This window comes from Akebia trifoliata, chromosome 14 (assembly GCF_017979445.1).
Source record: "Akebia trifoliata isolate Shusen 1 chromosome 14, ASM1797944v1, whole genome shotgun sequence".
In the NCBI taxonomy this organism is placed as follows: domain Eukaryota; kingdom Viridiplantae; phylum Streptophyta; class Magnoliopsida; order Ranunculales; family Lardizabalaceae; genus Akebia; species Akebia trifoliata.
In genome coordinates, this window is record NC_141388.1 from 29743678 (window position 1) to 29767722 (window position 24045).

Here is a 24045-nt window from a genome sequence, read left to right on the forward strand (position 1 = left end):
TTACATGTAACTTTAAATCTATTTCAACAATTTGTGATAGTGAATGATGAATAGAGAACGACATCTTAATTATAATTTTGAAGATTTAGTTATAATGTTTGACCCAATGATTTGGAACAGAGATGACGAACAAAAAACATTATACTCATAATTTCAAAGATTTAGATATAACTTTTGATCCATTTCGAGGATTTGTGACAACGAATGATGAATGGGGAAGAGTATCATACTTATAATTTTGAATATGTAGTTATATTGTATCCATTTCACCATTATAATATATATTTCTTGTAGGTATTTGGGAAATATCTATCCAATGTCAAGCTCAGAAACGTTGAATCATTGAGATTTGGGTTTGAAGTTTGAGAACGATGCTTCAAACATAGATCTCAACATTGCATATGTTGAGCATGAGGTTCAAATTTTTTAACCTCAACAATGAATATATCTTTCTGAAATAATTGAAATGCCTATAATGTAAGAGCGAAACGGACACTTTATGACTAAATTTTCAAAATTATGAGTATATTGTTCTTCATTTGTCATTCACCATTACAAATCGTCATGATAGATTACAATCACCATTGAAAAACTATTGTAAGTTAAAAGATGTGAGAAAATGACTTTTTGTTCTTACAAGGACATTTAGCTCCCAAAAATTCAGTGGCAAATGGACCAATTTCCCCTATTAATTGTGAACTGACAGCTTTTCCTTATTATCATATTATTGTGGTAATAAATAATCCTTATATTTATCATATTTTATTAGGTTTGGTTAAACATCTAATCAATAAGTGGGATTAATAATTTTCTAACAATTGGATTAGATCTGTTTTTTTTTTTTTTTTTTTTGTCCGTCGATCTTATCACTTGTGGATAAATTCCAAGATCGCTAATTAGAAATCATCAATCAAGTTGAGTTTTGGTTTGAGGGTGGATTATAGTTTTGACCAAATATCCATGGCACAGCAAGGAAACACTGATTTGAAAAAGAATACATCTAAGTACAATATTTCCATGACATTGATAAATAAATAAATAAATAAATAAAAAAGAATCGTGTTGGAGTGACCTCAAGGTCGTATCTCAAAGCACACTTTCCTGGCATTGAAGTGTGTAGGAACCATAGATGCTTTTCACAGTGTGCAGGAATCATAAATGCTTTTTCACTCGTATCTCGATGAAAAACATCTATGGTTCTTGTATACTTCCACGTTAGGAAAGTGCAATATGAGGTACAATCTTGAGGTCACTTTAATAATATTCTATAATAAAAAATAAAAGAAAAAGAGACCGGATCATATGCACTTAGTATGAAGGAGCGAAACCCTCCTTCCACAACTCAACACATGCTACATAAGTCATAATTTACTGAATTAATGCCTAAAATTTGAATCCTCCACCCAAGGTGCATACAATGTGGACACAAAAAAGAATGTCAAATATCACAATCTTAAACTCCCACGGAATATGAATTTTGCCCAACCCTTTTGTGGACCTCCCTCATGTTTCACTATGGGCTCATGGTGCTCCAAACTCTCATGCTAAACTCCAATTTAGGCTTTGGATTATATACTCCAAGGAGACATTGATTTGAAAAGTATACATCTTATTACAATGTTTCCATAGCCTCAATACACAAAATGTCAATGTCACATTCTTATGCTCCCATGGACTATGAATTAATGTTTGCCCCCCACCCTTTTGTGGACCTCTCTCATTTTTCAATGTGGGCTCCCTCCCAAGGCTTGGAACTCCCATGACTTAATTCCAATTTTACATTGATTTGAAAAGAATACATCTCCGTACAATATTTCCATGACCTCAGATACGTAAAATGTCGAATGTCACATTTCTTATACTCCCATAGACCAGGAATATTTACCCAACCTTTTTGTGGACCTTGCTTATGTTTCACAGTGGGCTCTCGGCCAGGCTTGAAACTCCCATGATTTTAACTCCAATTTTCCCTTGGTATTATGAAGTCCAAGGAATTGAGACTCTAGGATCCACAACTCCCAAATTGGGTGAAAACGTAACACCTGAAAGGGTAGAAGTTACAACTCCATCCTTTCAACTTTGTCTTGACTATCCAACCACCTATGTGTCATGGTCGTACTCATTGAGATAGTTTACTATGCGACACTTGAAGGCTTTGACTAGTAAGCAAGCCTAGAGAAACCAAAGAAATACATGTGTGCAAAGCAACACGAGAAGGAAATGGTTACATAGTGTACATCCGTGAGCAATTTTATCAATGTGATGACACTTACAAAGATAACATAGAGTGCAAGGACTCGTTACAAGGCAACTAGTATGCTCGTGACAAGTTTTTTGTCATTTTGGTTTGGCTATATGCTTGTCACATGCTAAGTGAAGGCCCTATAGCAACATAGGCCATCTCATAAGCATGTCTTGGTTCAACCCAAGACTTGCTTGGGGTAATCTTGGAGGGGATTGTCTTGAGTTCTCATATGCAATTGGGTACACTTTGAGATAATGTCAGTGTGGGAAGCTAACACTGCAACACTCGTAAGGCCTTGGGGTTCACTGCATGCACTCGTTATGTCCTTGTTATGTAACATCATGTGCAGGTCAAATGTGTAGCATCATCAGAAAGTCCCTATTGGTAAAATTTTCAATCCTAGACCATGTGGGATGGGTGTTCCTCAATGCGCCTGCTGTCACAATATTGCAACATTGTGCCCTGATATGATATGCACCTTACAAATCCTTATGTTTCCTCAAGACGTTTGAGCCACAACCTAAGGATAGTGTTGTGACCTTGTGGGTGTGGGGAACCCATAGATTGTCCTCATTCCTGTGTGTTGTAGGGGTACCAAGGCATCGTTCCACATATGGCACACAAAGGCTTGTGTTAGTAGTGATGCGACTACCGTGCACCGCATGGTCCCTCCATTGTTGTTCCTATAGGGCCATGACACTATGTCATTGAAGTCAAATGTGTCTTGGCCACCCACATCACCTTTTCTGATATATGATGGCTAATATCAACATTCTATGTGGGTGCCCTATGCGAATTCTAACTCTTATTGAACACAATACTCAGGGATTTTTGTTCGGTGCAAATCAGTTTTATTAAGAAACTAAATTAAGTATAGAATTAAATGAGAAGTTAAGTTGAATCCAAATCAAATATTATGAGAGAAAATTAAAAATATAAACTTTAAAAGAACTCATCAGTTTGTAGAAGCAAATTAAGATCAAGGCTTCACGTTGAACGAGATGTCCTTAAGATAGATTTCGCCCCTACTTCGGTGCCCATAGTTTGTAGACGTCTGTCTCCCAGGATACAATGATCTATAACAGAGAGGATATCACTCCAATTTCTGTATATGGCAAACCCTAAAATATTTAGTACCCTTTTTTTAATATATCTCACAAATAATAAAAAAGAAAATAATTTAAGCATAATCGATTGGATGATTTTAGACTAAAAAATCTCATAATATTCTCTTCAGAATAAATCAGAAAAAAGAAAATTAATTTATTTCCTTGGATTCACTCCAATAAATAAACAATGAGAAGTTCCCATTATTTCAAAAAAGTGTGAATAAAAGGTGTTAAAAATTGGGGTGCTAATAAACAAAATTTGAACCAACGCATTGATTTGAAAATAACATCCCAAACAAGAAGACGTTGGAAGTGTTAAAAGAAGTTATAACTTCTTAGGGAATGATCCCATGGTTAGAATGTAACTTATTAAGTTATTTCCATCTAATAAAAATAAAAATAAACTTTGATTTTCTAATTCATTTTTATTAAGTTATTTTATAAAAAATTCAACAATCCCTTACATGAATGCAAAAATAAAATAATGATCAATAAAATTAAAAAGTATATTTATATAAAGAGTACACGATGAAAATCATTTGTATCGGACTATGTATCTTTTGAACTTGAATCTTTCCTAGTGAAGACCAATCGGATTTACTTGGCTATTTAGTGAACATGGTGTCTTGAACTGACTAACCGCTCTTGTAAATCAAGATAATAAGTTTCACGCAAAGTCTTTTCCATACGATAAGTTCTTACAGTTGTGTTCATTACGATCTTGAACAACTTCTGAATTCATAACTGTTTTAGAGAATTTAGCCTTTAAGAAATAATTCTCATAGAAGCGACCACACTTCTTCACTTATATAGGTGATACCTATTAGGAGTATCCTGCTATACTCCACTTAAATTAATAAGATATAAACATTATTAAAATAACTAGTATTAACCTTACATAATTGGAGTTAGCACTTTTATATCATAGAATTTGGATATAGAGATTTTTCTCTATTTAATGTTATCTTAGAATTACTCATATCTTAGTTGTCTTATTGAACCTAAATTTTAAGATCTCCAGTCAACTAGGTTAGATTTCCATTAAAGTAATTTATTTATAGGTTTTAAACCTATTCCCCTCGATGTATTATAAACTTGCTCTTTAGATAATCCTTTAGTAAAAGGATCTACTAAATTATCTTGAGATCTCATAAAATCAATAGAAATAATTCCATTGGAGAGTAGTTGCTTTACAATACTATGTCTTCGACGTATATGTCAAGACTTTCCAATATATACATTATTTTGTGTTCTAGCAATTACTGCTTGACAATCACAATGTATACAGATTGCAAGCATTGTATTTGGCCAAAGAAGGATATCCTCCAAAAAATGCCTCAATCATTCGACTTCTTTATTAGTCTTATCTAGTGCAATAAACTCTGATTTCATAGTGGATCGAGCAATACAAGTCTATTTAGAAGATTTCCAAGAAACAAGTGCACTCCAAGAGTAAAGCATACCACTAGTGGATTTAAACTCTTCTGAGTCTGATTCTAATTAGCTTTACTATAGCCTTCAATTACAACAGGATACCTCAAATAATGCAAATCATAATCAAGAGTATATTTTAAATATCTTAATACTCTTATTGATGCTTCCCAATGATCATGTCATATGGTATTAATGTATCTACTTAATTTATTAACAAAATAAATTATATTAGGACGATTGTAATTCATAATATATATTAAGCTAGCAATCACACGGGAATATATTAATTATGATTCAATATTTTTTTTAAGATTACAATTTATATTAAAAGGATTTCTAACATGTTTACAATCAAATTGATTAAATTTCCTAAGTGCATTTTCAATATAATGAGATTGTGATAAAATAAGACCATCAATATTTTTAAATATTTTAATACTTAAAATAATATCTGTAATACCTAAATATTTCATATCAAAATTCTTTGATAAATTCTTTTAGTATATTTAATAATATCAAGATTAATACCTATTATTAATATGTCATCTACATATAAACAAATAATTGCATGTGAATTATTTATCCTTTTTACATATATACAGTTATCACACTTATTTATTTTAAAATCATTAGTTAACATTACATTGTCAAATTTTTCATGCCATTGTTTACGAGTTTGTTTAAGACCATACAAAGATTTAACTATTCTACAAATTTTATGTTCTTGACCTTTAGTTACAAATCTTTCAAGTTGATCAATGTATATTTCTTCATTTAATTCATTGTTTAAGAAAGCAATTTTAACATCTATTTGATGAATTTCTAAATTATACAATGTCAATATTACTATTAACATTCTAATTGATCTTATTCTAGTTATTGGTGAATAGGTGTCAAAGAAATTTATTCTTTCCTTTTGTCTATACCCTAAAGCTACTAGTCTAATATTTTATTTATCAATAAACCCATCTAATTTTAATTTTTTTTTAAAGATTCATTTACATTCTATTGTTTTACTGTCAAACAATAAGTCCACTAACTCCCAAAAAGTATTTTGTATTATAGATTCAATTTTACTATTAATAGCTTCTTTCCAATAAGGACTTTCTAAAAAATTATTTTTTAAATGATTGGCATTCATTCTCAGTTAAATAAGTTAAAAAATCATGTCCAAATGAAGTTTCTATTCTAATCCGTTTACTTTTTCTAGGTTTTAAGTTATTTTGATTACTACTTGAACATTCTTCTAATTTTATTTTATGAGCAAGTCTAAAATTATCTTTCTTTACAAGAAAAATATCTTTAAAAACTTCAGTATTTCTAGATTCAAAAATAGTATTTTTCTCAACACCTAATACATTAGATTTGAAAATAAGAAATCTATAAGCACTACTTTTGTTAACATAACCTAAAAACGTACAATCAATAGTTTTAAGTCCAAGTTTTATTCTTTTAAGTAATGAGACTTTAACTTTTGCTAAACACCCCCACACTTTCAAGTATTTAAAAGATGAAAATTTTCTTTTCCAAACTCATAAAGTATTTTATCTAATTTTTTTAAAGTAATTTTATTCAAAAAATAATTTGTTGAGAAAATTACTTATCCTAAAAATTATGAGGAAGTCTTGAACTATTTAACATTACATTTATCATGTTTTTTAAAGTTTTATTCTTTTTTCTTCGCTATGCCATTTTGTTAGAAAGTATAAAGTGCAGAAGTTTGATTAATCATGCCATGATTTTCACAAAATTCATTTACAGAATTAGAATCATATTCTCCACCCCTATCTGATCTATGATTTTAAAACTCGATTTTACATCTCATCTCATCCAGGCTCAATACCGAGTCATCTCAGACTAGTTTTTCGATACGTTTGAGACGTCTCATTCAAAAAATCAAAAAATTGAATATGAAGTATTAAATCTCGATAAAAAAAAAATGACTTGTGTGTTTGTATCATTCAACCTTGATACCAAGTTAACTTGGACGATACGTCTCAGTTTTGGACGGATTTTGAAACCATGATCTGATTGAAGATATTGAATTTTCCTTGAAAGTTGATTTTCTACTTCATTTTTATAAATTCGAAATTCATCTAGTGCTTCATATTTATCACTTAGTAAATAAATACAACAAAATTTAGTGCTATCATCAATAAACGTAATAATATATTTTTTACCGTCTTTAGTTTGAATAAATTTAAAATCACACAAATCATTATGAATTAATTCAAGAGGATCGCTAGTTCTTTCAATAGAATAAAAAAGTTTTCATTAAAATTTTGATTTTATGCAAATTTCACATTTATGTTTCTATCTATTCAAAACTTAGATAAAAATCCTAAATTAATTATTTTTTGCAAAGATCTAAATTTACATGTCCCAGTCTAACATGCCAAACATTAAATAACTCATGAATATAAACAAAAGAAATAATTTTATTATTTATTTTAATGGATACATTTAGTTTGAATAATTCATCACTCAAATATCTCTTTCTAACAAATATTTTATTTTTGGTCAAGATAAATTTGTCTGACTCAAACACTAAGTTAAAGTCTTTCTTACTCAGTAATGATCCAAATGCTAGATTATTTCGAATCTCTAATACAAGTAGAATATTTTCAATGTGAGAATTTTTTCTAAAGTAAACTCCAACACAATCTTTCCATATCCTACAACTGACGAAGCAAAAGAGTTTCCCATGTACAATTGATCTCCACTCTCTACCTTATAATATGTAGAGAATAAAATTCTATTAGAGCAGATGTATCTAGTGGCCTTAGTGTCCACCCACCAATCTTTGTTTTCATTCACAAAGTTTGCTTCTAAAATAACTACTACAAGATTTTCCTTTTTGGTCACACTCACTTGAATAGGTTTGTTAGTTTTAAAAGAATCATGTTCATTGCACTTTCGACAATCGTTTACTCGATGTTTGGGTTTCTTACACAAAGAATTTACCTAATATTTTCTTGAAATTTTTATTTTTAAGACTATTGTTTTTCCATTTTTTATTTTTATGGGAATTGAGTTTGAGTTTGGATGAATATTCTTCCACAACATTTGCTTTGGATTCTATGGATGAAACCATAGATTTCTTCTCATTATTTCTGTTATTTTCTTCGATTCTTAACCTCACAATCAATCTTCTATAAACATCTATTTACATTTATACTTAAGGTAATTTTTGAAATCTTTCCAAGTTGGTGAAAGTTTTTCAATTATAGATGTAACTTGGGAAAACTCACTGATTGACATACCTTCAGCATGAATTTCATGAATTAAAATTTGGAGATCTTGGATTTGATTTCCGACTATTTTAAAATCTAAGAATCTACCAACAACAAATTTATTTATTCCTGTATCTTCCGTTTTGTATTTTTTGTCTAGGAATTTTCAAAGTAGTTTCGTAGTTTGAATCTATGAGTACACTTTGTACAATATATTATCTAGCCCATTCATAATATAATTTCTACATAAGAAGTCTAGATGATTCTAGGCTTCTAATGCAGCAATTGTAATTTCATCTCCTACAATCTCATTAGGAATAGGAGGATCTATTTTAAGAAGATGAACCAAATTCAAGGTAGTAAGATAAAACAACATTTTCTGTTGTTGTCTTTTAAAGTCACTACCGTCAAAATTTTCTAATTTCTTTTGATGATTCATTTTATAAATAAATAAAAACTAATTTACACTTAAAGAAGTTTGTCTTAAGATTGTTGGGTGCAAATCAATTTTATTAAGAAATTAAATCAAATACAGAATTAAATAAGAAGTTAAGTTGAATCCAAATTAAATATTAAGAGAGAAAATTAAAAAATATAAACTTTAAAAGAACTTATCAATTTGTAAAAGTAAATTAAAATCAATGCTTCACGTTAAACACGATGTCCTTAAGATATATTTCGCCTTTGCTCCAGTGTCAACAATTCATAGACGTCTATCTCGTATGATACAATGATCTATAACAGAGAGGGTAGCACTTTAATCTCTCTTTATGGCGAATTCAAAAATATTTGGTAGTCTCTTTTTAGTATATCTCACAAATAATAAAAAATAGAATAATTTAAGCGTAATCGATTGGATGATTTTAAACTTAAGAATCTCACAATATTCTCTTCAAATTAAATATATCTCCTTGGACTAACTCCAATAAATAAACAATGAGAAGTTCCCATTGCTTCAAAGAGGTGTTAAAAATTAGGGTGCCAATAGGCAAAAATTGAACCAATGCATTGGTTTGAAAATAACGTCCCGAACAAGAATACGTTGGAAGAGTTAAAAGAAGTTAGAACTTCTTTAAAATGATGTCCCAAACAAGAACACGTTGGAAAAGTAAATAAGTTATAACTTATTAAGATACTTCCATCCAATAAAAAAAATTGATTTTCTAATTCATTTTTATTAATTTATTTTACAAAAAAATTCAACAATTTCATTTTCGAAGTTATTGTCAACTTTCAAAACTCCATCTCACACACTCCACCACTGTATTTGGCTCATGAACTTGTAGGGGTTACAACTCCCCAACCCCTTATCAAGTTTAGTAGAGTTGTAATACCCACCAACAAAGGTCAGAGTTGAAGTTATGCTCCCTGAAATCATATATGTTCATGTTTCCCCATTATTATTTATTCTTAAGAACAAGTCCAAAGCACGACACATAACATGTCAGGTTTTGGGTCTTCCAAATCTCACGATCGTAAATCCGTCGCTCCTTTCACCTTCCCCATTTTTTGGAGGGAACCGAAATCAAATGGTAGGAGTAGGTTTCCAATTGTTGGTAGGTTTTTGGCAGTTGGAGCTCATTGCTTTGTTTAAAACCCTAGAATCAAAGCTTTAGCAACACCAATCGGACCTCCATGAACCTCTTGTAATGGTGTCGACTCACAATGAATCTTTCTCGTTCAAACCAGACTATTGTGGACGACGATGGGATTGGCTTTTGGCACTCCCAATATTTACTTATTTACACCCCATTTAAAAATAAAGAAAATTAGTGAATGGTGAGATTAGTAACAATTAGGGTGCCAATAGAAAATTAATTTGGACTAAAAATATAAAAATATTTATGGATAACAAATTTGGGTAGCTCGATTGGAGTTAAGGCTACAACTTGGGCGGGCTAACCTAAACTCAACCCAATTGATGGGCGAGCTTAGGTTGGGTTATATGGAAAATGAGTTGAGCCAAGGCTAGGAAATCTCAACCTGAATTGAAGTTGGGTTGAGCTTGGGTTGAAGCTCCGAGCAATCCGATTCAACCCAAACCCGATGTTAAATATTTACATATAAATATCTTTATTTTTATTTTTTTTAAATATTAGTTTTCTCTTTATAAATATATTTGTAAAATTAAGAAAAAAATATAATATAAAAATTAAAGGATTTGGAGGTTGTGGGCAAATTTATTTACTAGTGATTTTATTTTTGTATATTGTATTTATTTTTAAGATATAAAATAAAATTTATGTAATGATCAAAACGAAATTAGAATTGCTCAATGAGCCCAATCCGTCCAAAATTACCTAAATTGAGCTAACCAAAGCTCAAACTTGGGTTGAGCTTGGGTTAATGGGCCTGGTCCCGATTGTTGGGTTGAGTTGAGCTTGTGTTGAGGGTTCTACCACTTAGGTTCAGCTTGGGTTTTGCAGCCCTAGTTGGCGTGCATTAGCATGGATATCCATAATTTGCTACCCATAAGTGGTTTGAGACTAGTATTTCCCCAGTTATTTAAGTCCTTCATATTTTATTAAGAGATATTCTATTGCCACACCAACTTTTTGTTAATGCCGCTCCCAATTCATATGTAAATCACCAAAGATTGAGCACACATTGGAGTGCCATTAGTAAAATTTGGCATGGCAATAGAAGCTCTCTTGCTTAATTTCCTTTGAAACAATATTTTATTGTAGACTTGTAGTCTTGTATTGAATAAGGTAAGGTCATTTTCTTTTCAGCTCAGCTTTGGCTATAAAGGAAATAAAAAAAATAAAAAGTGAGAGAGATGGCATAGTCACTATCTTTGTTTTCGGTACTGGTTAGGAATAAAACCGGGACCAAATGGGAAGATTCCTACTTGCTGTGAAATAACCAAAACATCCCCCAACATTACTACCCTTCCCCCTTTTAGGGTTCTAGACAAAATCCCTTGATTTTGCTTTCCAAACTTCATCATTTCAACCTCTAGGGTGGAAGAAATGGAGTCAGGGGGTCTTCAGTCTCAAGATTCCATCTCTATAAACTTTCAAACATAATGAACAAAATAAGAATTTTGTTCAAAAACCAAAGATTTTTTGAGTAAAGGTTAAAAGACAGACTAATTTTTAGGAGAAAAATCAAGTTTTTTTTTTTTTATATACTAGAAGTGAGGGCATTTAGGTCAATTTTGTATTAGTCTCTTATAGAAGATGAAGATCAAGGGGTATGTCATCAATATAAAATCAAATATTATGAAATGTCATGTTAATTTGTTTTGAGCAGAGTTTTACCAAAAATCAGATTGCTTAGTGATTTCTAATTGTTGTATTTGACTATGTTTGATCATGAATTAAAATCAAAATTTTACCAATAAACATGACCTATGAGATGAGACAAAATTGTAAATCTAATCTCACTTAAAAGGGTTGATTTACAATTTTGCTCCTTCGAATCCCCCAAATCCGTACCTCTCAACTATAAAAAACATTAATTCCCTCAAAGATCCTCCAGACCGATCATTCATTTGTTCATGCTATCTAATTGGGGGGTTTAACTCAAAACTAATTGGCAATAAGTGGAGAGGCCCGTGAGCTTTTAAGGAGAGAGACAAGGCAATAAGTGTCGGATATGGAACTAAATTCAACGCGTCATGTATGTGTGGGCCGGACTGGGCCAAAGCACGTGGAGATATGAATTAATTGACATGTAGGAGAGAAAGGCTTATTTTGATACCATGATAAGTTTGGGATTGGCAATGAGTGTCCGATGTGAGACTAAACTCAACACTATCTTATGATAGTAATATCAAATTCCATGACAGATACCTTTTGATGACTCCAACTGCAACCTCAACTGTTACATACAATCAAATGTTAAGAGTTCATTTTAGAAATTATCAACTCTCAATAACTCAATTACCCATAATTCCGCCTTCTAAACAAACTATAACATAATTTCAAACATTAAAACGTGCACCAAAAATTGAAAATTTACCCCGAAGTGGTGCACCATTCAATTTAATTACCAAAATGGTAATTTACCATTTTGGTAAATAAGTTATTTTATCAAAACGGTAAAATTTGAAATGAACAAAGCTAAAAGGGTATTTTTTGTACAAAATTTGCAAAAATTACTGTTCATTTCACATTTTACCTTTTTGGTAAAAATAACTTCTTTACCAAAACAATATGTTACTGTTTTGGTAATTAAATTGAATAATGCACTGCTTTGGTAATTATAATTTTCATGTCGTTTTGGTAATTTACTATTTTTTTAGGGCTATAGATATAATTTTTGCACCCATGCATTGAAGCATCTATTTTAAATACACTGTGAATGGTAATTTTTAAACTCAAGACAAGCTCTTGCACTTAAATGGTAATTCAAAATTTTCTTTGAGGAAAACAATTGCTTATAGTGTTGTGTAGAAGAAGGTAAGGTCTCTTTCTTTTCAGCTCAGCTTTGGCCATAAATGAAACAAAAAAGAGATGGCATTGTGTGTGTGTCTCTCTCACTCTGTTTTCAGTGCTTGAAGGAATAAAACTGGGACCAAAACCCTTGGAATCATTTCCCTCTTAATATGAAATGACTAAAATGCCCTTCTACCCTCAAATTTTATGTCTTGGATGTATATGAGAGATACTACTATTATCTATTTATCTATCTTTGTATTAATCTTTAATATTAAGGGTGATTTAGACATAAACCTCTTAATTTTTGTGAATATTCAAGTTAAACTCTTGTGTTTTCAAATTGATGACATACCCCTTGACCTTAGTCTTGTATGACTAGAAAATGGCCTAAATGCCCTTGTCATTTTTCCCCAAGCTCATCTTGTGATGGGTTGAGGGTCTCCTCATATTCAATTTTCTAAAAGTTGTAATTATAGGGTGGTATGCTTATGGATCTCTGTATATTATATTTCATATATGTAAATAACATTCGTGTTTGCTCAGTCAACAAAAAAAACAAAGCAACCTTGATTTTTCGGCCAAACATCCTATCTTGTTCTTCAGCTTTGAAGGTTTAAAGAGATGGTATTTGAGTTTAAAGACATGGGAAAATGCATGATCCCAACTGTTAAAACACAACCTCTAGTTGTCGGGAATTTTATGTATCTCAATAATATATATCCTGCTAAAATTCAACCGATGAAGCATCATGAGAAATTTATTATTTATTATTATTATTATTTTTTTTTTTCCGTAAGACAAATTTCATGAGTCACCCAATTCAGACCAGATAAAATTTCGACCAAGAAATTGAAGATGAAGGGTTTTTGGAAAATCAAGGATTTTGTCTAGAGGTTGATGATAAGGGTATTTATGTTACTTTCTATTCGTCTCTTGAGAAGACTATCAAGAGGGGATTGTCATCAGTTTGAAAACACAATATGTTCACCAAAACTCAGAAGGGTATGTTTATTTGATCAACATTACAGACGATCAAAATATATGATCATGATATCAAGTTAATGTCAAGGGTTTATACTCATAGCTCAGTTGGTTTGACACATTGCAAAACAACTTTGAGGTTGTGGGTTCAGGTCCATCTTACCCATAAAAACTAAAATAAAAAAAATTTAAAAAGTTAATCTGAAAAATGTGAAAATAGACTATGGTCACAAATCTTGATCGTTGATCAACATCATAGGCAATCAAGATTTGTTGTCATGCTTGAAAGTTAATTTTTTTTTTTTTTTTTTGGAAAAAATAAAAGTGAAAAATGGTAGATGATCAACATTTATGGCACAGATATTGATCTTTGGTTAAAAATCACAAATGATCGAGATTTGTGATTGGGATCGAAAGTGTAAAACCTTTTAGATGATCAACAACAATCACAAATCTTGATCTTGATCAACATCATAGACAATCAAGATTTGATTCTAATTGAATTATTATTATTATTTTTGGAAAAATAATGTGAAAACTGTTAGGTAGCTACATCATGATGTGATGGGCTTGGGCTTGCATTGCTACTCACAATATTATTTTGAAGGTATACATATATCTGATTCATGGATAGGCCCAAATACTTCAAGCCCAAACAAGACTCAAGACTAGATATTTGTTATTTAAAGTTTGGTCGAAAGCTAACAAAATACGATTGGCCACCTCAACACACAAAACAATGATGAACTTTTCTATCCGATTCCAATGTATTAATAGGGATTTCATTCCCGTGACTTATAAATGATGGAACCCAAAACAAATAAATAAGGCTAATAAATCAAACAACAAGTCTACAATTATTATTTAAGAATCTAATTTTAATAAGAATTTCTACTAATGATGATCTATCCTGAGCGGTTTTTTTGTTTTATTTTTTGATGACGGGGGTATCTGAACTTACGTCCGACTAGTGCAATCCTAAGCGTTAAAACATGAAATCCAACTATTAGGATTTATCCCAAGGATATGTGGTATATCCTTGAGATACATCTTTCTTTCAATCGTTGGATTTCAAGTTTTAATAATCAGGATTGCGTGTTTTATGAGTCAATTTTCTTTAGTTCACAGATCTCAACCCATGATAATAATAATAATAATAATAATAATAATAATAATAAGAATAGAAGAAATGTGCAAATTGAAGGTCAAAATTTACCATCATGGGTTTATTGTAGAAATATGGATATGATTAGACATGAATTTTGACATAATTGAAAATTGGAATCTGATTCATTCACCCACTCCACTCCCAATTTCTTTTAGATTAAGACTATTGATGATAATGATGGTACGTCGCAAATTATACCACTTGCAATATTAATTAAAAATAAATAAAATAATAGTGCCATTGACTGAATGATTGATATGGTCATGTACATTGAAGACTAATGATGAAATCAATGAATCCTTTATGTTGAAATTTCAATAAAGACGATGGAGGAGGAGACTGAAAACAATGTGGATTGTACGTATGTATATATATATATTTATATTTGGATTAAGTTACTACTAATAATAAACCCCAAATAAAAAAGCCTCAAGAAAAGGAATGGGGTGTGATTATTAAAAAAAAATGGAAAACACCATAATTTCATTAATCAAAGAGTTATAATAAAATATTATTTATATCACCACTCCAATATACTATAACTGTACACCACTCTTTAAACAGAGCTTCATTTTGTGTAAAGTTTTTAGAAATAGGACTCCCAAAACCTTAAAAGGATAATTCTGAGGTACCCTTCCAACTTGGGTAAAAAGGAGACACCTCCCTGTATTTTCAATGATGACTTATTCTTTGACTTCAGTCTTGCATGGGAGATACTAATATAAAATGACCTAAATACACTCATCTTCAACCTCATTACCAAAACCCTCAATTTTCCTTTCCCAAAAGAATGCTGCTGAAGTGACCTCAAGATTGTACCTCGTATCACACTTTCCTAATGTGGAAGTGTGTAGGAACCATAAATGCTTTTCATCAAGATACAAGTAAAAAAGTATCTATGGTTCCTACACACTACCACGTCAAGAACGTGTGATATGAGGTGCAATCTTGAGGTCACCCCAGCACGACTCTTCATAAAACCATTGTCTTCATCTCTTCAAGAATTTTTTTTTTTTTTCAAACCTAATGAACCTTTTAAAGCTTGTCTTCAACCTATTGGAGAAAACCCTTTTAATTTGTCTTCCCAGAAACCTATCATCTTCAACTTCTTGAGGATATAGAATATTCAGGTTGAAGACGAGGGTAAAAAACAATTTACCTTAAAAGTTGAAGATTATGAACTTCTGGGTCGGGGGAAATCAAGGATTTTTGCCAAAAGTTGAAGGTGAAGGCATTTCAATCATTTTACATTAATCTCTCACGAAAGACCAAAGTCAAAGAGCTCTTCATCGGTCTAAAAACATGGGGGGCATCTCTAAAGTTCTCTTTATATAAGTTCTCTAAATCAAATCAAGAACAAATTCTAATCCTGCACAAGGTTCTACACAACAATTGAACCTTGAAAGAAAAAGAACTATATAAAGAGGTTAGATACTACACAATAAAAAACAGTAACCTTTATTTTGCTCATTCAAGATGGATGATCAAATACAAGGAACTACTCACATTTACATAAATAAAAACAAACAAAGAGTGAAGGAGAGAACATTCATACCCAGTTGTTTGAAAGTGAAAAATCATGGAACCTAAATGATAATTCTCCAGCTGTGTCCCTTTCAAGTGGGGTTCCAGACACATCTCCATGTACTCTATTCTCAATTGGAATTTGTGGAAATTGAACTTCAGAGGGAAGAGACATGACAGGAGGTGATGATGTAGACCTTAACTTGACAGCGCTACGATTTTGAGAAATAAATTTCCGATCCCACATGAATACATGAATGAGAATAGGCTTCAAGGCATGACGATGTAAGGAGAGTTTTTGACTTAGTGAAACAGTGTCGAAACATCGAACAGCCCCTGTTGAAGAAACCATCCAAGGAAGGACTTTTTCATTGGATACTCTTGAGACAACAAGTAGTTGTGATGCTTTCACTGCCTCTTTGTATAAATCTCTAAGTCCTGATCTTATTGCGGCTACTCCGTCATTGTTTTCGTCATCATTGATTACAGAGGAAATGTATATGAAACCCTATCCATCAAAGAAGAAAAATAAGCAGAAAAAACAAACAAACAAAATGACATTGTTTGTTTTCTTTGAACAGCAAAGAAGAAAAAAATAGAAAGAACAAGAAAACTTCGTGAGGTTAATCCTTTGAGAATGCCTACGTTGTTTAAAAGATGTTTCCTTACCTTATCTTGAACAGAATCGTGGATCATGTTTCAATTAATTAATTTTCTAAACTCTGTTTTATGTATTAATATATTAAAGATGAGTATCATTGGCTGAAATCCGTACTAAAAGATTATTTTAAACAACAAAAGTACCTTTCGATAGATTCATTAATGCATTCAAAACAATCTATAGTAACATAAAATAAAACAATATTTTTATCTTTTAAAATTCTCTTGATATGTAACAAAACATGCAATGCCAAGAGCCCAAGGTTTTGAGGATCTTTACTCTTGTAATACATGGATAATCCGTATTCCTTAGCAACAAAACGAAGAGGCTTGCATTAAAAATAAGTGATGTTTATTATCACTCCAATATACTATAATTGTACAGCACTCTAAAAAGGCTCCTCTTTTTGGGGGGCAAAAATCATGGGTTGGCAAAGCTGAAGACAAGGACTATTCAATCCTTTTATATTAATCTCATAAAAGACCAATTAAATTAAGTATATGCCATCAGTTTGAAAATACAAGAGCGCATTTCTAACTTTCACCAAAACCTTGAGTGGTTCTTCAAAATTACCCCACCTTAAATAAATGGTGTGGATATATAACATTCAAAAATTACAATTTCACTTATTATGTGCTTTTATAGAGACGATGACGTACATTATATTATAAGTTAAAGGTATAGTCATAGTATAATGGTGTGGTAATATGACATAGAGTCCTAAAAATAAAAGGACTTTTCTAACCTCAAACAAATATATATGTTTTGCAAGGATCAATTTCAATCATTCTCCTATCTCAGCCAAAATAAAAGAATGAATTAATACTAGAGAGTATTAGAATTGACCTCTTCGGTACGACTAATGGCAAACCCAAGCTTGGAATCGCCTTCCTGCAGCTTGATCTCTACTGCAAACTCTCCTCCTATGGGAGCATACCATAAACGAACTGCTCTCACTACACCGATATCAACCCCATGATAATCTTCAAAGCCATAAAGGCTTGCATTTGCGAGATTTGATAAGTCTGACAATGATCCAGTATTCACAGTAGATGAAGCTGTCTCTCCTGAGATCTGTTAAAAAAATAATTGTATTTTTAAGCTGCTGAATTACGAAGGAATGTAGAACTTCAAAGTACAAGGCCTGGCATGTGAGAAATCGAAATTATAAATCTTGTAAACCTAAGAAAGGGATTTAGGGAGTTTGAGAACACAAATGGTTTAGGTTGCAATTCTGAGATTTCTGAACCATCTATCATATCATCATCACCATCACCATCACCATCATTAAAGCCTTACCCCAAAAGTTTGGTTGGATTCCTCTATTCAATTCTAAGTCACATCTTATTAATTCAAATGCGTAAGTATATACATCTGTATGTTCCAACCAAAATGGTCAAATATGCTTCAAAGCTTGATAAATCTTAACAAATCCATAGCTAAATTAAACATTTGTTGAAAGAAGCTCAACATTCGATGTTATTAAGGCACGGCCTCCTCCAAAATGCATATTGTGCTAACATGCCTTTGTAAAAAAATGGTTTTAAAAACCACGTTACAAAGGGTTGTAACTACCCCAAAATTGCACGATATGCATTTTGGAGGAGGCCGTGCTTTATTAACATTTGTAAACCCCTACATGTTCGAAATGAACTTAATTTAGCCATGGATAGCCTTTGTAACGTGGTTTTTAAAACCTTTTTTTTTTTGTGGATAAATGCCAGTCGATCCCTGTCTGACCAAGCAGGTCCTATCACATTTGGCTGAGTCAAGCCCTTCCAAACTGGTTTAAACTGATTTGATATTAGTTAATAAATATATGTTTAGTCTTTAAAATAATTGGTTTTTCCAGTTTTAAATTAGATTAATAGATGCTGCAATCACAAAAACTCACTTCATATCAATAATAAACATTTATATAGTAAAAAAATTATGTATATGTAATGCTAATTTGAACCTGTTTTTGTCCAAGTGAAAGAGGATTCGATACAAATTGAAGAACTCACCAATAATACTCTCAATCTGCTTTGACTTGTCTAAAGCGATTCAGACTCATCTGAATTATATAACATGTCATGTCTTCAAGTAACAAACAACAATATTTCCTTATAGTGGAATAGACATATTTGGTATTTACAAAAATTTCATGGCACAATGACAATGATAATACTACTTACTACTTTTTGTCCTAAAAGACAAAATAATTTCCTTTAAAGAAATTTAGGAAAATCCCAACTTACAGGGGTTGAATCCTTCGTCTCATGAAAAGAGACTCATATATAAGCACACAATCTCGATCATTAAGACATGAAATCTAACAAGCAAGTACATTTATGAGATATGTGTCTTATCTTGATTGTTGGATTTTGTGTTTTTAGTGCGAGATTTTTTTTCTTAAAAGTGTCATTGCAAAAGTACCAAAATGTAATTAGAGAGATTTACAGGGCAGACCTATCTGTTGCAATTTTATTACAAAAACTCCCTTACTTTATCAAGTTTGTTACTTGAGCAAACCTTACTTTATGAATCATGCTACCATGACTAACTTAGTAAGATCTCAAATCTTACTAATAGTCTTTGGGCCCACATGAATTATCTAATTAGCAATCTAACAACACAGAATTCTTGGTTTCATGGAAAAACTCAGATTCAAAAGAAAAAAAAAAAAAAACTCTTTTGAGCATGATCGTAGGTGTTGAAATGGATGGCTAATGAACTCCCATATTTAAAACTAATATACAATGGGGAAAATTAACTCTTTTTTTTTCAGATTTTTTTTTCAAAGTTCTTAGAATTTTGTCCTTCATAACCGTGTGACATCAGATCATGTTTTTGGATGCCAAAAATTGATCGGGTAAGAATCTACTCCAATGTATGTTTAGTAACAAAATAACCGCATAAATTTGAAGTTTATGATGTGGATTGACACTACAGGGTTTGCTCAGTAACAAACTTGATAAAGTGAGGTTTGGTAGGTAACAAACTTCATAAAGTAAGGTTCCCTTGCAGTCATCAGAACTCCAAGGGAGTTTTTGTAATAAAATTGCAACAGTTGGGCCTGCCGGGTAAATCTCTCATGTAATTATCTTGTTCACTAAAAGACAAAACAACTAAAGGAAAGGTATTAACATTATTGCAAAGGGTTTTGTTAACATTTTCCCTAAGGGCACACGTTAAGGTGCATTAAATAAACCTTAGAAATTTAATTTCCTACAAAAAATTATCCTCAATTTTTTTTTCAAAAAGACCCTCAAATGTTTATTTCTTATGTGTATTTAATGCACCTCAACGTGTGCCCTTCCGGCACATGTTAACAAACCTTATTGCCCAATAAAGAATTATACCTTGGCAGTTCCCTACGCATATATGAAAGCAAAAGAATTACCTTGGTAAGAAGAGATTCAGTCTGTATATTCATGAAAACAATTGGGACCCCAGATGCTTGAGAGGCATTAAGCCAGACATTTGCCCTGGAGAGGGTATCCTCGAGATCACTATATCGAGAAGATACAGGGTCCGATGATCTCGGAAGGAGAAGCAGAGAAAGGAAGCAGCTTGAATTGGGCACAGTTAACAATTCCTGCATCTTCTTATCCCATGAATACGATACATAACCATCTTGAAGCTTAGCTTTGCTTAACGCACACACAACTCTTGAGCCCCTTGAACCTGTTCACCACAATTTTGAGTATTACATACCAAGAAAACCTCACACTTACAGACTCAACATTTTTAAACATAGAGACTGCAAATCTAAATAGCCTACATTCTTTGGTTGCAATTTTTTTTTTTTTTTACAATTAATTAACATTTTTCCAGGAAAAAAAAAAAGCCTATCGGGCACCCCAACTTTTACTAATTACACCCCAATTAAAAACGAGTGTTATACATGGATTTAAAACTTGTTTTGACGTCTCGTCTCGTCCATGAACGAGACTGAGTCCACGATTTTTCTGATACGTTTGAGTCGTCTTGTTCAACAATGAGACAAATGAACCATGGTTTTAAATCTCGTCTGAAACGTTTGACTTGTCTATTCGTCTCGTTGGTTGTCAATACCGAGACGTATCAGACGAGATTTAAAACCATGGTGTTATGATGTTTTGTAATGTTGAGAATATTATTTGAGCCAAACCTTTGTAATGTTTGAAGAGTGTGTTATGATCTTCAATTGGGGGGTGATAATAATTTAAGAATTGGTAGTAATTCTCTAATAAAATTACCTTAAAACTAAAAGGTGACATGTGCAAAAACACACATATTACAAAAAGAGTCGTGATAATCTGACTCCCCACTCAAAATACTCTCTTGACGTGACATGTGCTAGAACCTTAGATCTTTTTGCCTTGGCATACACATCTGCACATCCCTATAAATATGTGCCATTGTGCATCCAAGGGAAAAAGATCTATGATTCTAGCACATGCCACATCAAGAGTCTTTTGAGTATGCCACATGGGAGAGACAGAAAATCATTACTCTTACAAAAATTAGGATTTATGCATAGTTTAAACATTTTACAATTATTTTAAAATAAAATTTTTATTTATTTTTTATTATATTTTATCATATATATATATATATATATATATATATATATATATTATAAAAGTCATTTTGATTTTGTAGATAACATAATAAAAATGATTATTGTGAAATTTTAGGAAACTAAGAATTTACTCACCTAATTATAAGTCATGGGATTGTAATTATATATATTTTTTTTATGAAAATAACTTTAATAATAGTGAAGTTAATGAGAAAGTGGGGATTGTTTTGGGTCTTCCCAAATTGTGTCAAGAAACACCTATTTGTGATCTCCTTTTAACAATTAAAAAGAAAATTGCTAAGTGTCATGGAGGGCTTTTAAGGGAAAAGGTGTTCACAATCACGAGCAGCACTTACTTCGTATGTACTAGAGATAAAATATATATGAGAGTTGTTATTATCACACCAACTTTTTCTAACGCCACACCAATTGTGCGCAATTCTTTAATGATTTATATAGGAATTGGTGTGGCATTAGTAAAAATTGGCATGGCAATAGTAGCTCTCAGATAAATATATAAATCAAATGAAATGGAAAACACTACCTCAACCCAAGGTTTACCATAAAAAATAATAATAAAAAATAAAAATATATATATATGAGAAAAGAACTTGACTAGTCCCCTAACAATTGAGTCCGACTTTGAAGTGAGCACCTGACTTCAAAATTTTGAAGGAATCCTCCTCATTACAAGACAAGTGGCATTTTGTATTTATTTTAAGTACCTATGTTTTAGTCAATATTAGAATACCTCCCTTGAAATGCCACGTGTAATCCAAAGGAGAGGGATTCCTTCAAAATTTTGAAGTAGGATTGCCAATTCAAAGTTTTTTCTCTAAAGATTAGGAATGATCTCTTGGAAAACTTGTGAGAAATTGCCAATAATATGTATGTGTAGAAAGATAAGAAAAAAACTTGACTAAATATCCTGGACGATTTGGACATTTTTTTTGGAGGGATCTGTGAACCATTTTTGAAACCATGATTATCATCATGAAATTTAGAATAGAGAATAGAGAATAGGATAAGCCATAAAGAGTGGAAAACAACTTGACAGTGAAATGTGTGTGTTTCATCCCATCATCCATCCTTGTCATGGACCCACGTTTTAATCTGGGCATTTAGGTGTCTAAACTCACGTTGATTTGCACAAGTGGAAGCCACGTGTGTCACGCGCTTCGACCATTTTAGGTCTAATATAAGCTTCTTTCAAATTTCAAATCAAAAAGAAGTCTTCTCTTTATTTGGTGGGCAAAATTCCACAAACATCCATCTTATACGAATTTGGACATCGGCGCACGCTACCATGTTCACAGTTTCCACACAAGAATACACCAAAGGCCAATGTTTTCAAAACTAGGCTAATAATCAAATCAAAATTTTGCTTAATTAATTGGAGTAGAGCTCGATCAATTTGTAATTATTAAATAAATATTAGATATATAAAAATTAGAAATCAATCAAGACAAAAAACAAAAAGAAAGAATAATGATGAATGCACACGGTTGGCTATGCAGCTGACATGACAAGGGTACAGAACCGTACATTTTTTTCCTTATGTATCCCGATGAAAAAGATCTATGGTGCTGTATCCTTGCCGCATCAGACACCTACCAAAACCTAAAAATTTATATAAATAATAAAAGCAAATTAAAGGATCTTTTCAGGTGTTGAGACTTGGGACCCTTCATCGTTATCCTTGATCCTAGATATTTAAAATTCTTTCTAGAGATCAGCATTACTCCATCTCAACCGTTCGCTTGATAGAGAACCTCAAATATTCGTTCAGTGCGCTCTATCAAATGAACGGTTGATATTTGATAATCTTATACGGATTCCCCTAAGTATCCCTAGAATCTCTTTAAATTCTGGAAATGTTACCTTGCAACGCGGAACACTCGCTTTCCGTACGATCAACGAATCCAACGGTGTAGTTTGGATCTGAAATCGATCTCAACATATAGTGTTTCTTCCCAGCCGACTCGTTAGGTACAATACAAGCCTGTAACTCAACAAACTCGTCTTGACCACGTCTGACTCGGACGTGGATCGAGGTCTCCTTCTTCTTGAACGAGTCATGAAGGATCTTCTGCACTCCGTTCTTTCCATTCTTGAAAGGAGATCGAACACACAAATAATTACCGATCCTTAACTCTTCAACAACATCTCCTGTTTGAAGCATATCTCCATTCCATTCGTCTGCTTTAGAACTCCCTTTTAAGCACTCGATCGCTAAAACTGGAACTCCTTTAGCTTCAGAGATCATCTCTATTTGGTTGTTAATTTGAAGAATCGAAGCATCGAAACTAATTTGAAATTCGGAGATTTGAAAAAAACCTACTTAAAAACTATGAAATTCGAGGAGAAATCCATGAATTTCAGCGAAGAACTGGTTTTTATGAAAAAAAAAAAATCGAACCTCTCTGAAACTCGGAGATAGACGAAAACCTAATCAGAAACTATGAAATTTGAGGAGAAATCCTTGAATTTCAATGAAGAATAAGGTTTTTTTCTTTCCTTTTTTGAAGAATTAGAGTATCGAACCTCTTCAGATTCTACCAGAAATGAATGAGAGAGAGAGAGAGAGCGTTGAGTGTGGGCTACTAGAAGTTTCGTTGGAAAAAGAGAGGACGCGTTCAAACGGTCACGCAAAACCGTTGATTTTATGGATTCCGTAATGCTGTAATACTTAATACACGAGCATATACAGCTAAAAGATTTCTAAGCTGCCCAAGCTGAGTACAGAAACTTGAAGC

At 32.1% G+C, this 24045-nt stretch overlaps 1 protein-coding gene across 1 annotated transcript; it reads right to left on the reverse strand.

Moving 5' to 3' along the window:
- Positions 1–15987: 15987 nt before the first annotated feature.
- Positions 15988–23941, reverse strand: LOC147386697 (uncharacterized). The gene is made up of 4 exons (XM_086422796.1): positions 23171–23941; positions 20126–20409; positions 17587–17814; positions 15988–16587 (listed from the first exon to the last, which is right to left on the reverse strand). Exons 1-4 carry the CDS (start codon positions 23553–23555, stop codon positions 16105–16107), a joined length of 1380 nt encoding a protein of 459 aa, XP_086278922.1. The 5' UTR covers positions 23556–23941; the 3' UTR covers positions 15988–16104.
- Between the last annotated feature and the right edge of the window lie 104 nt (positions 23942–24045).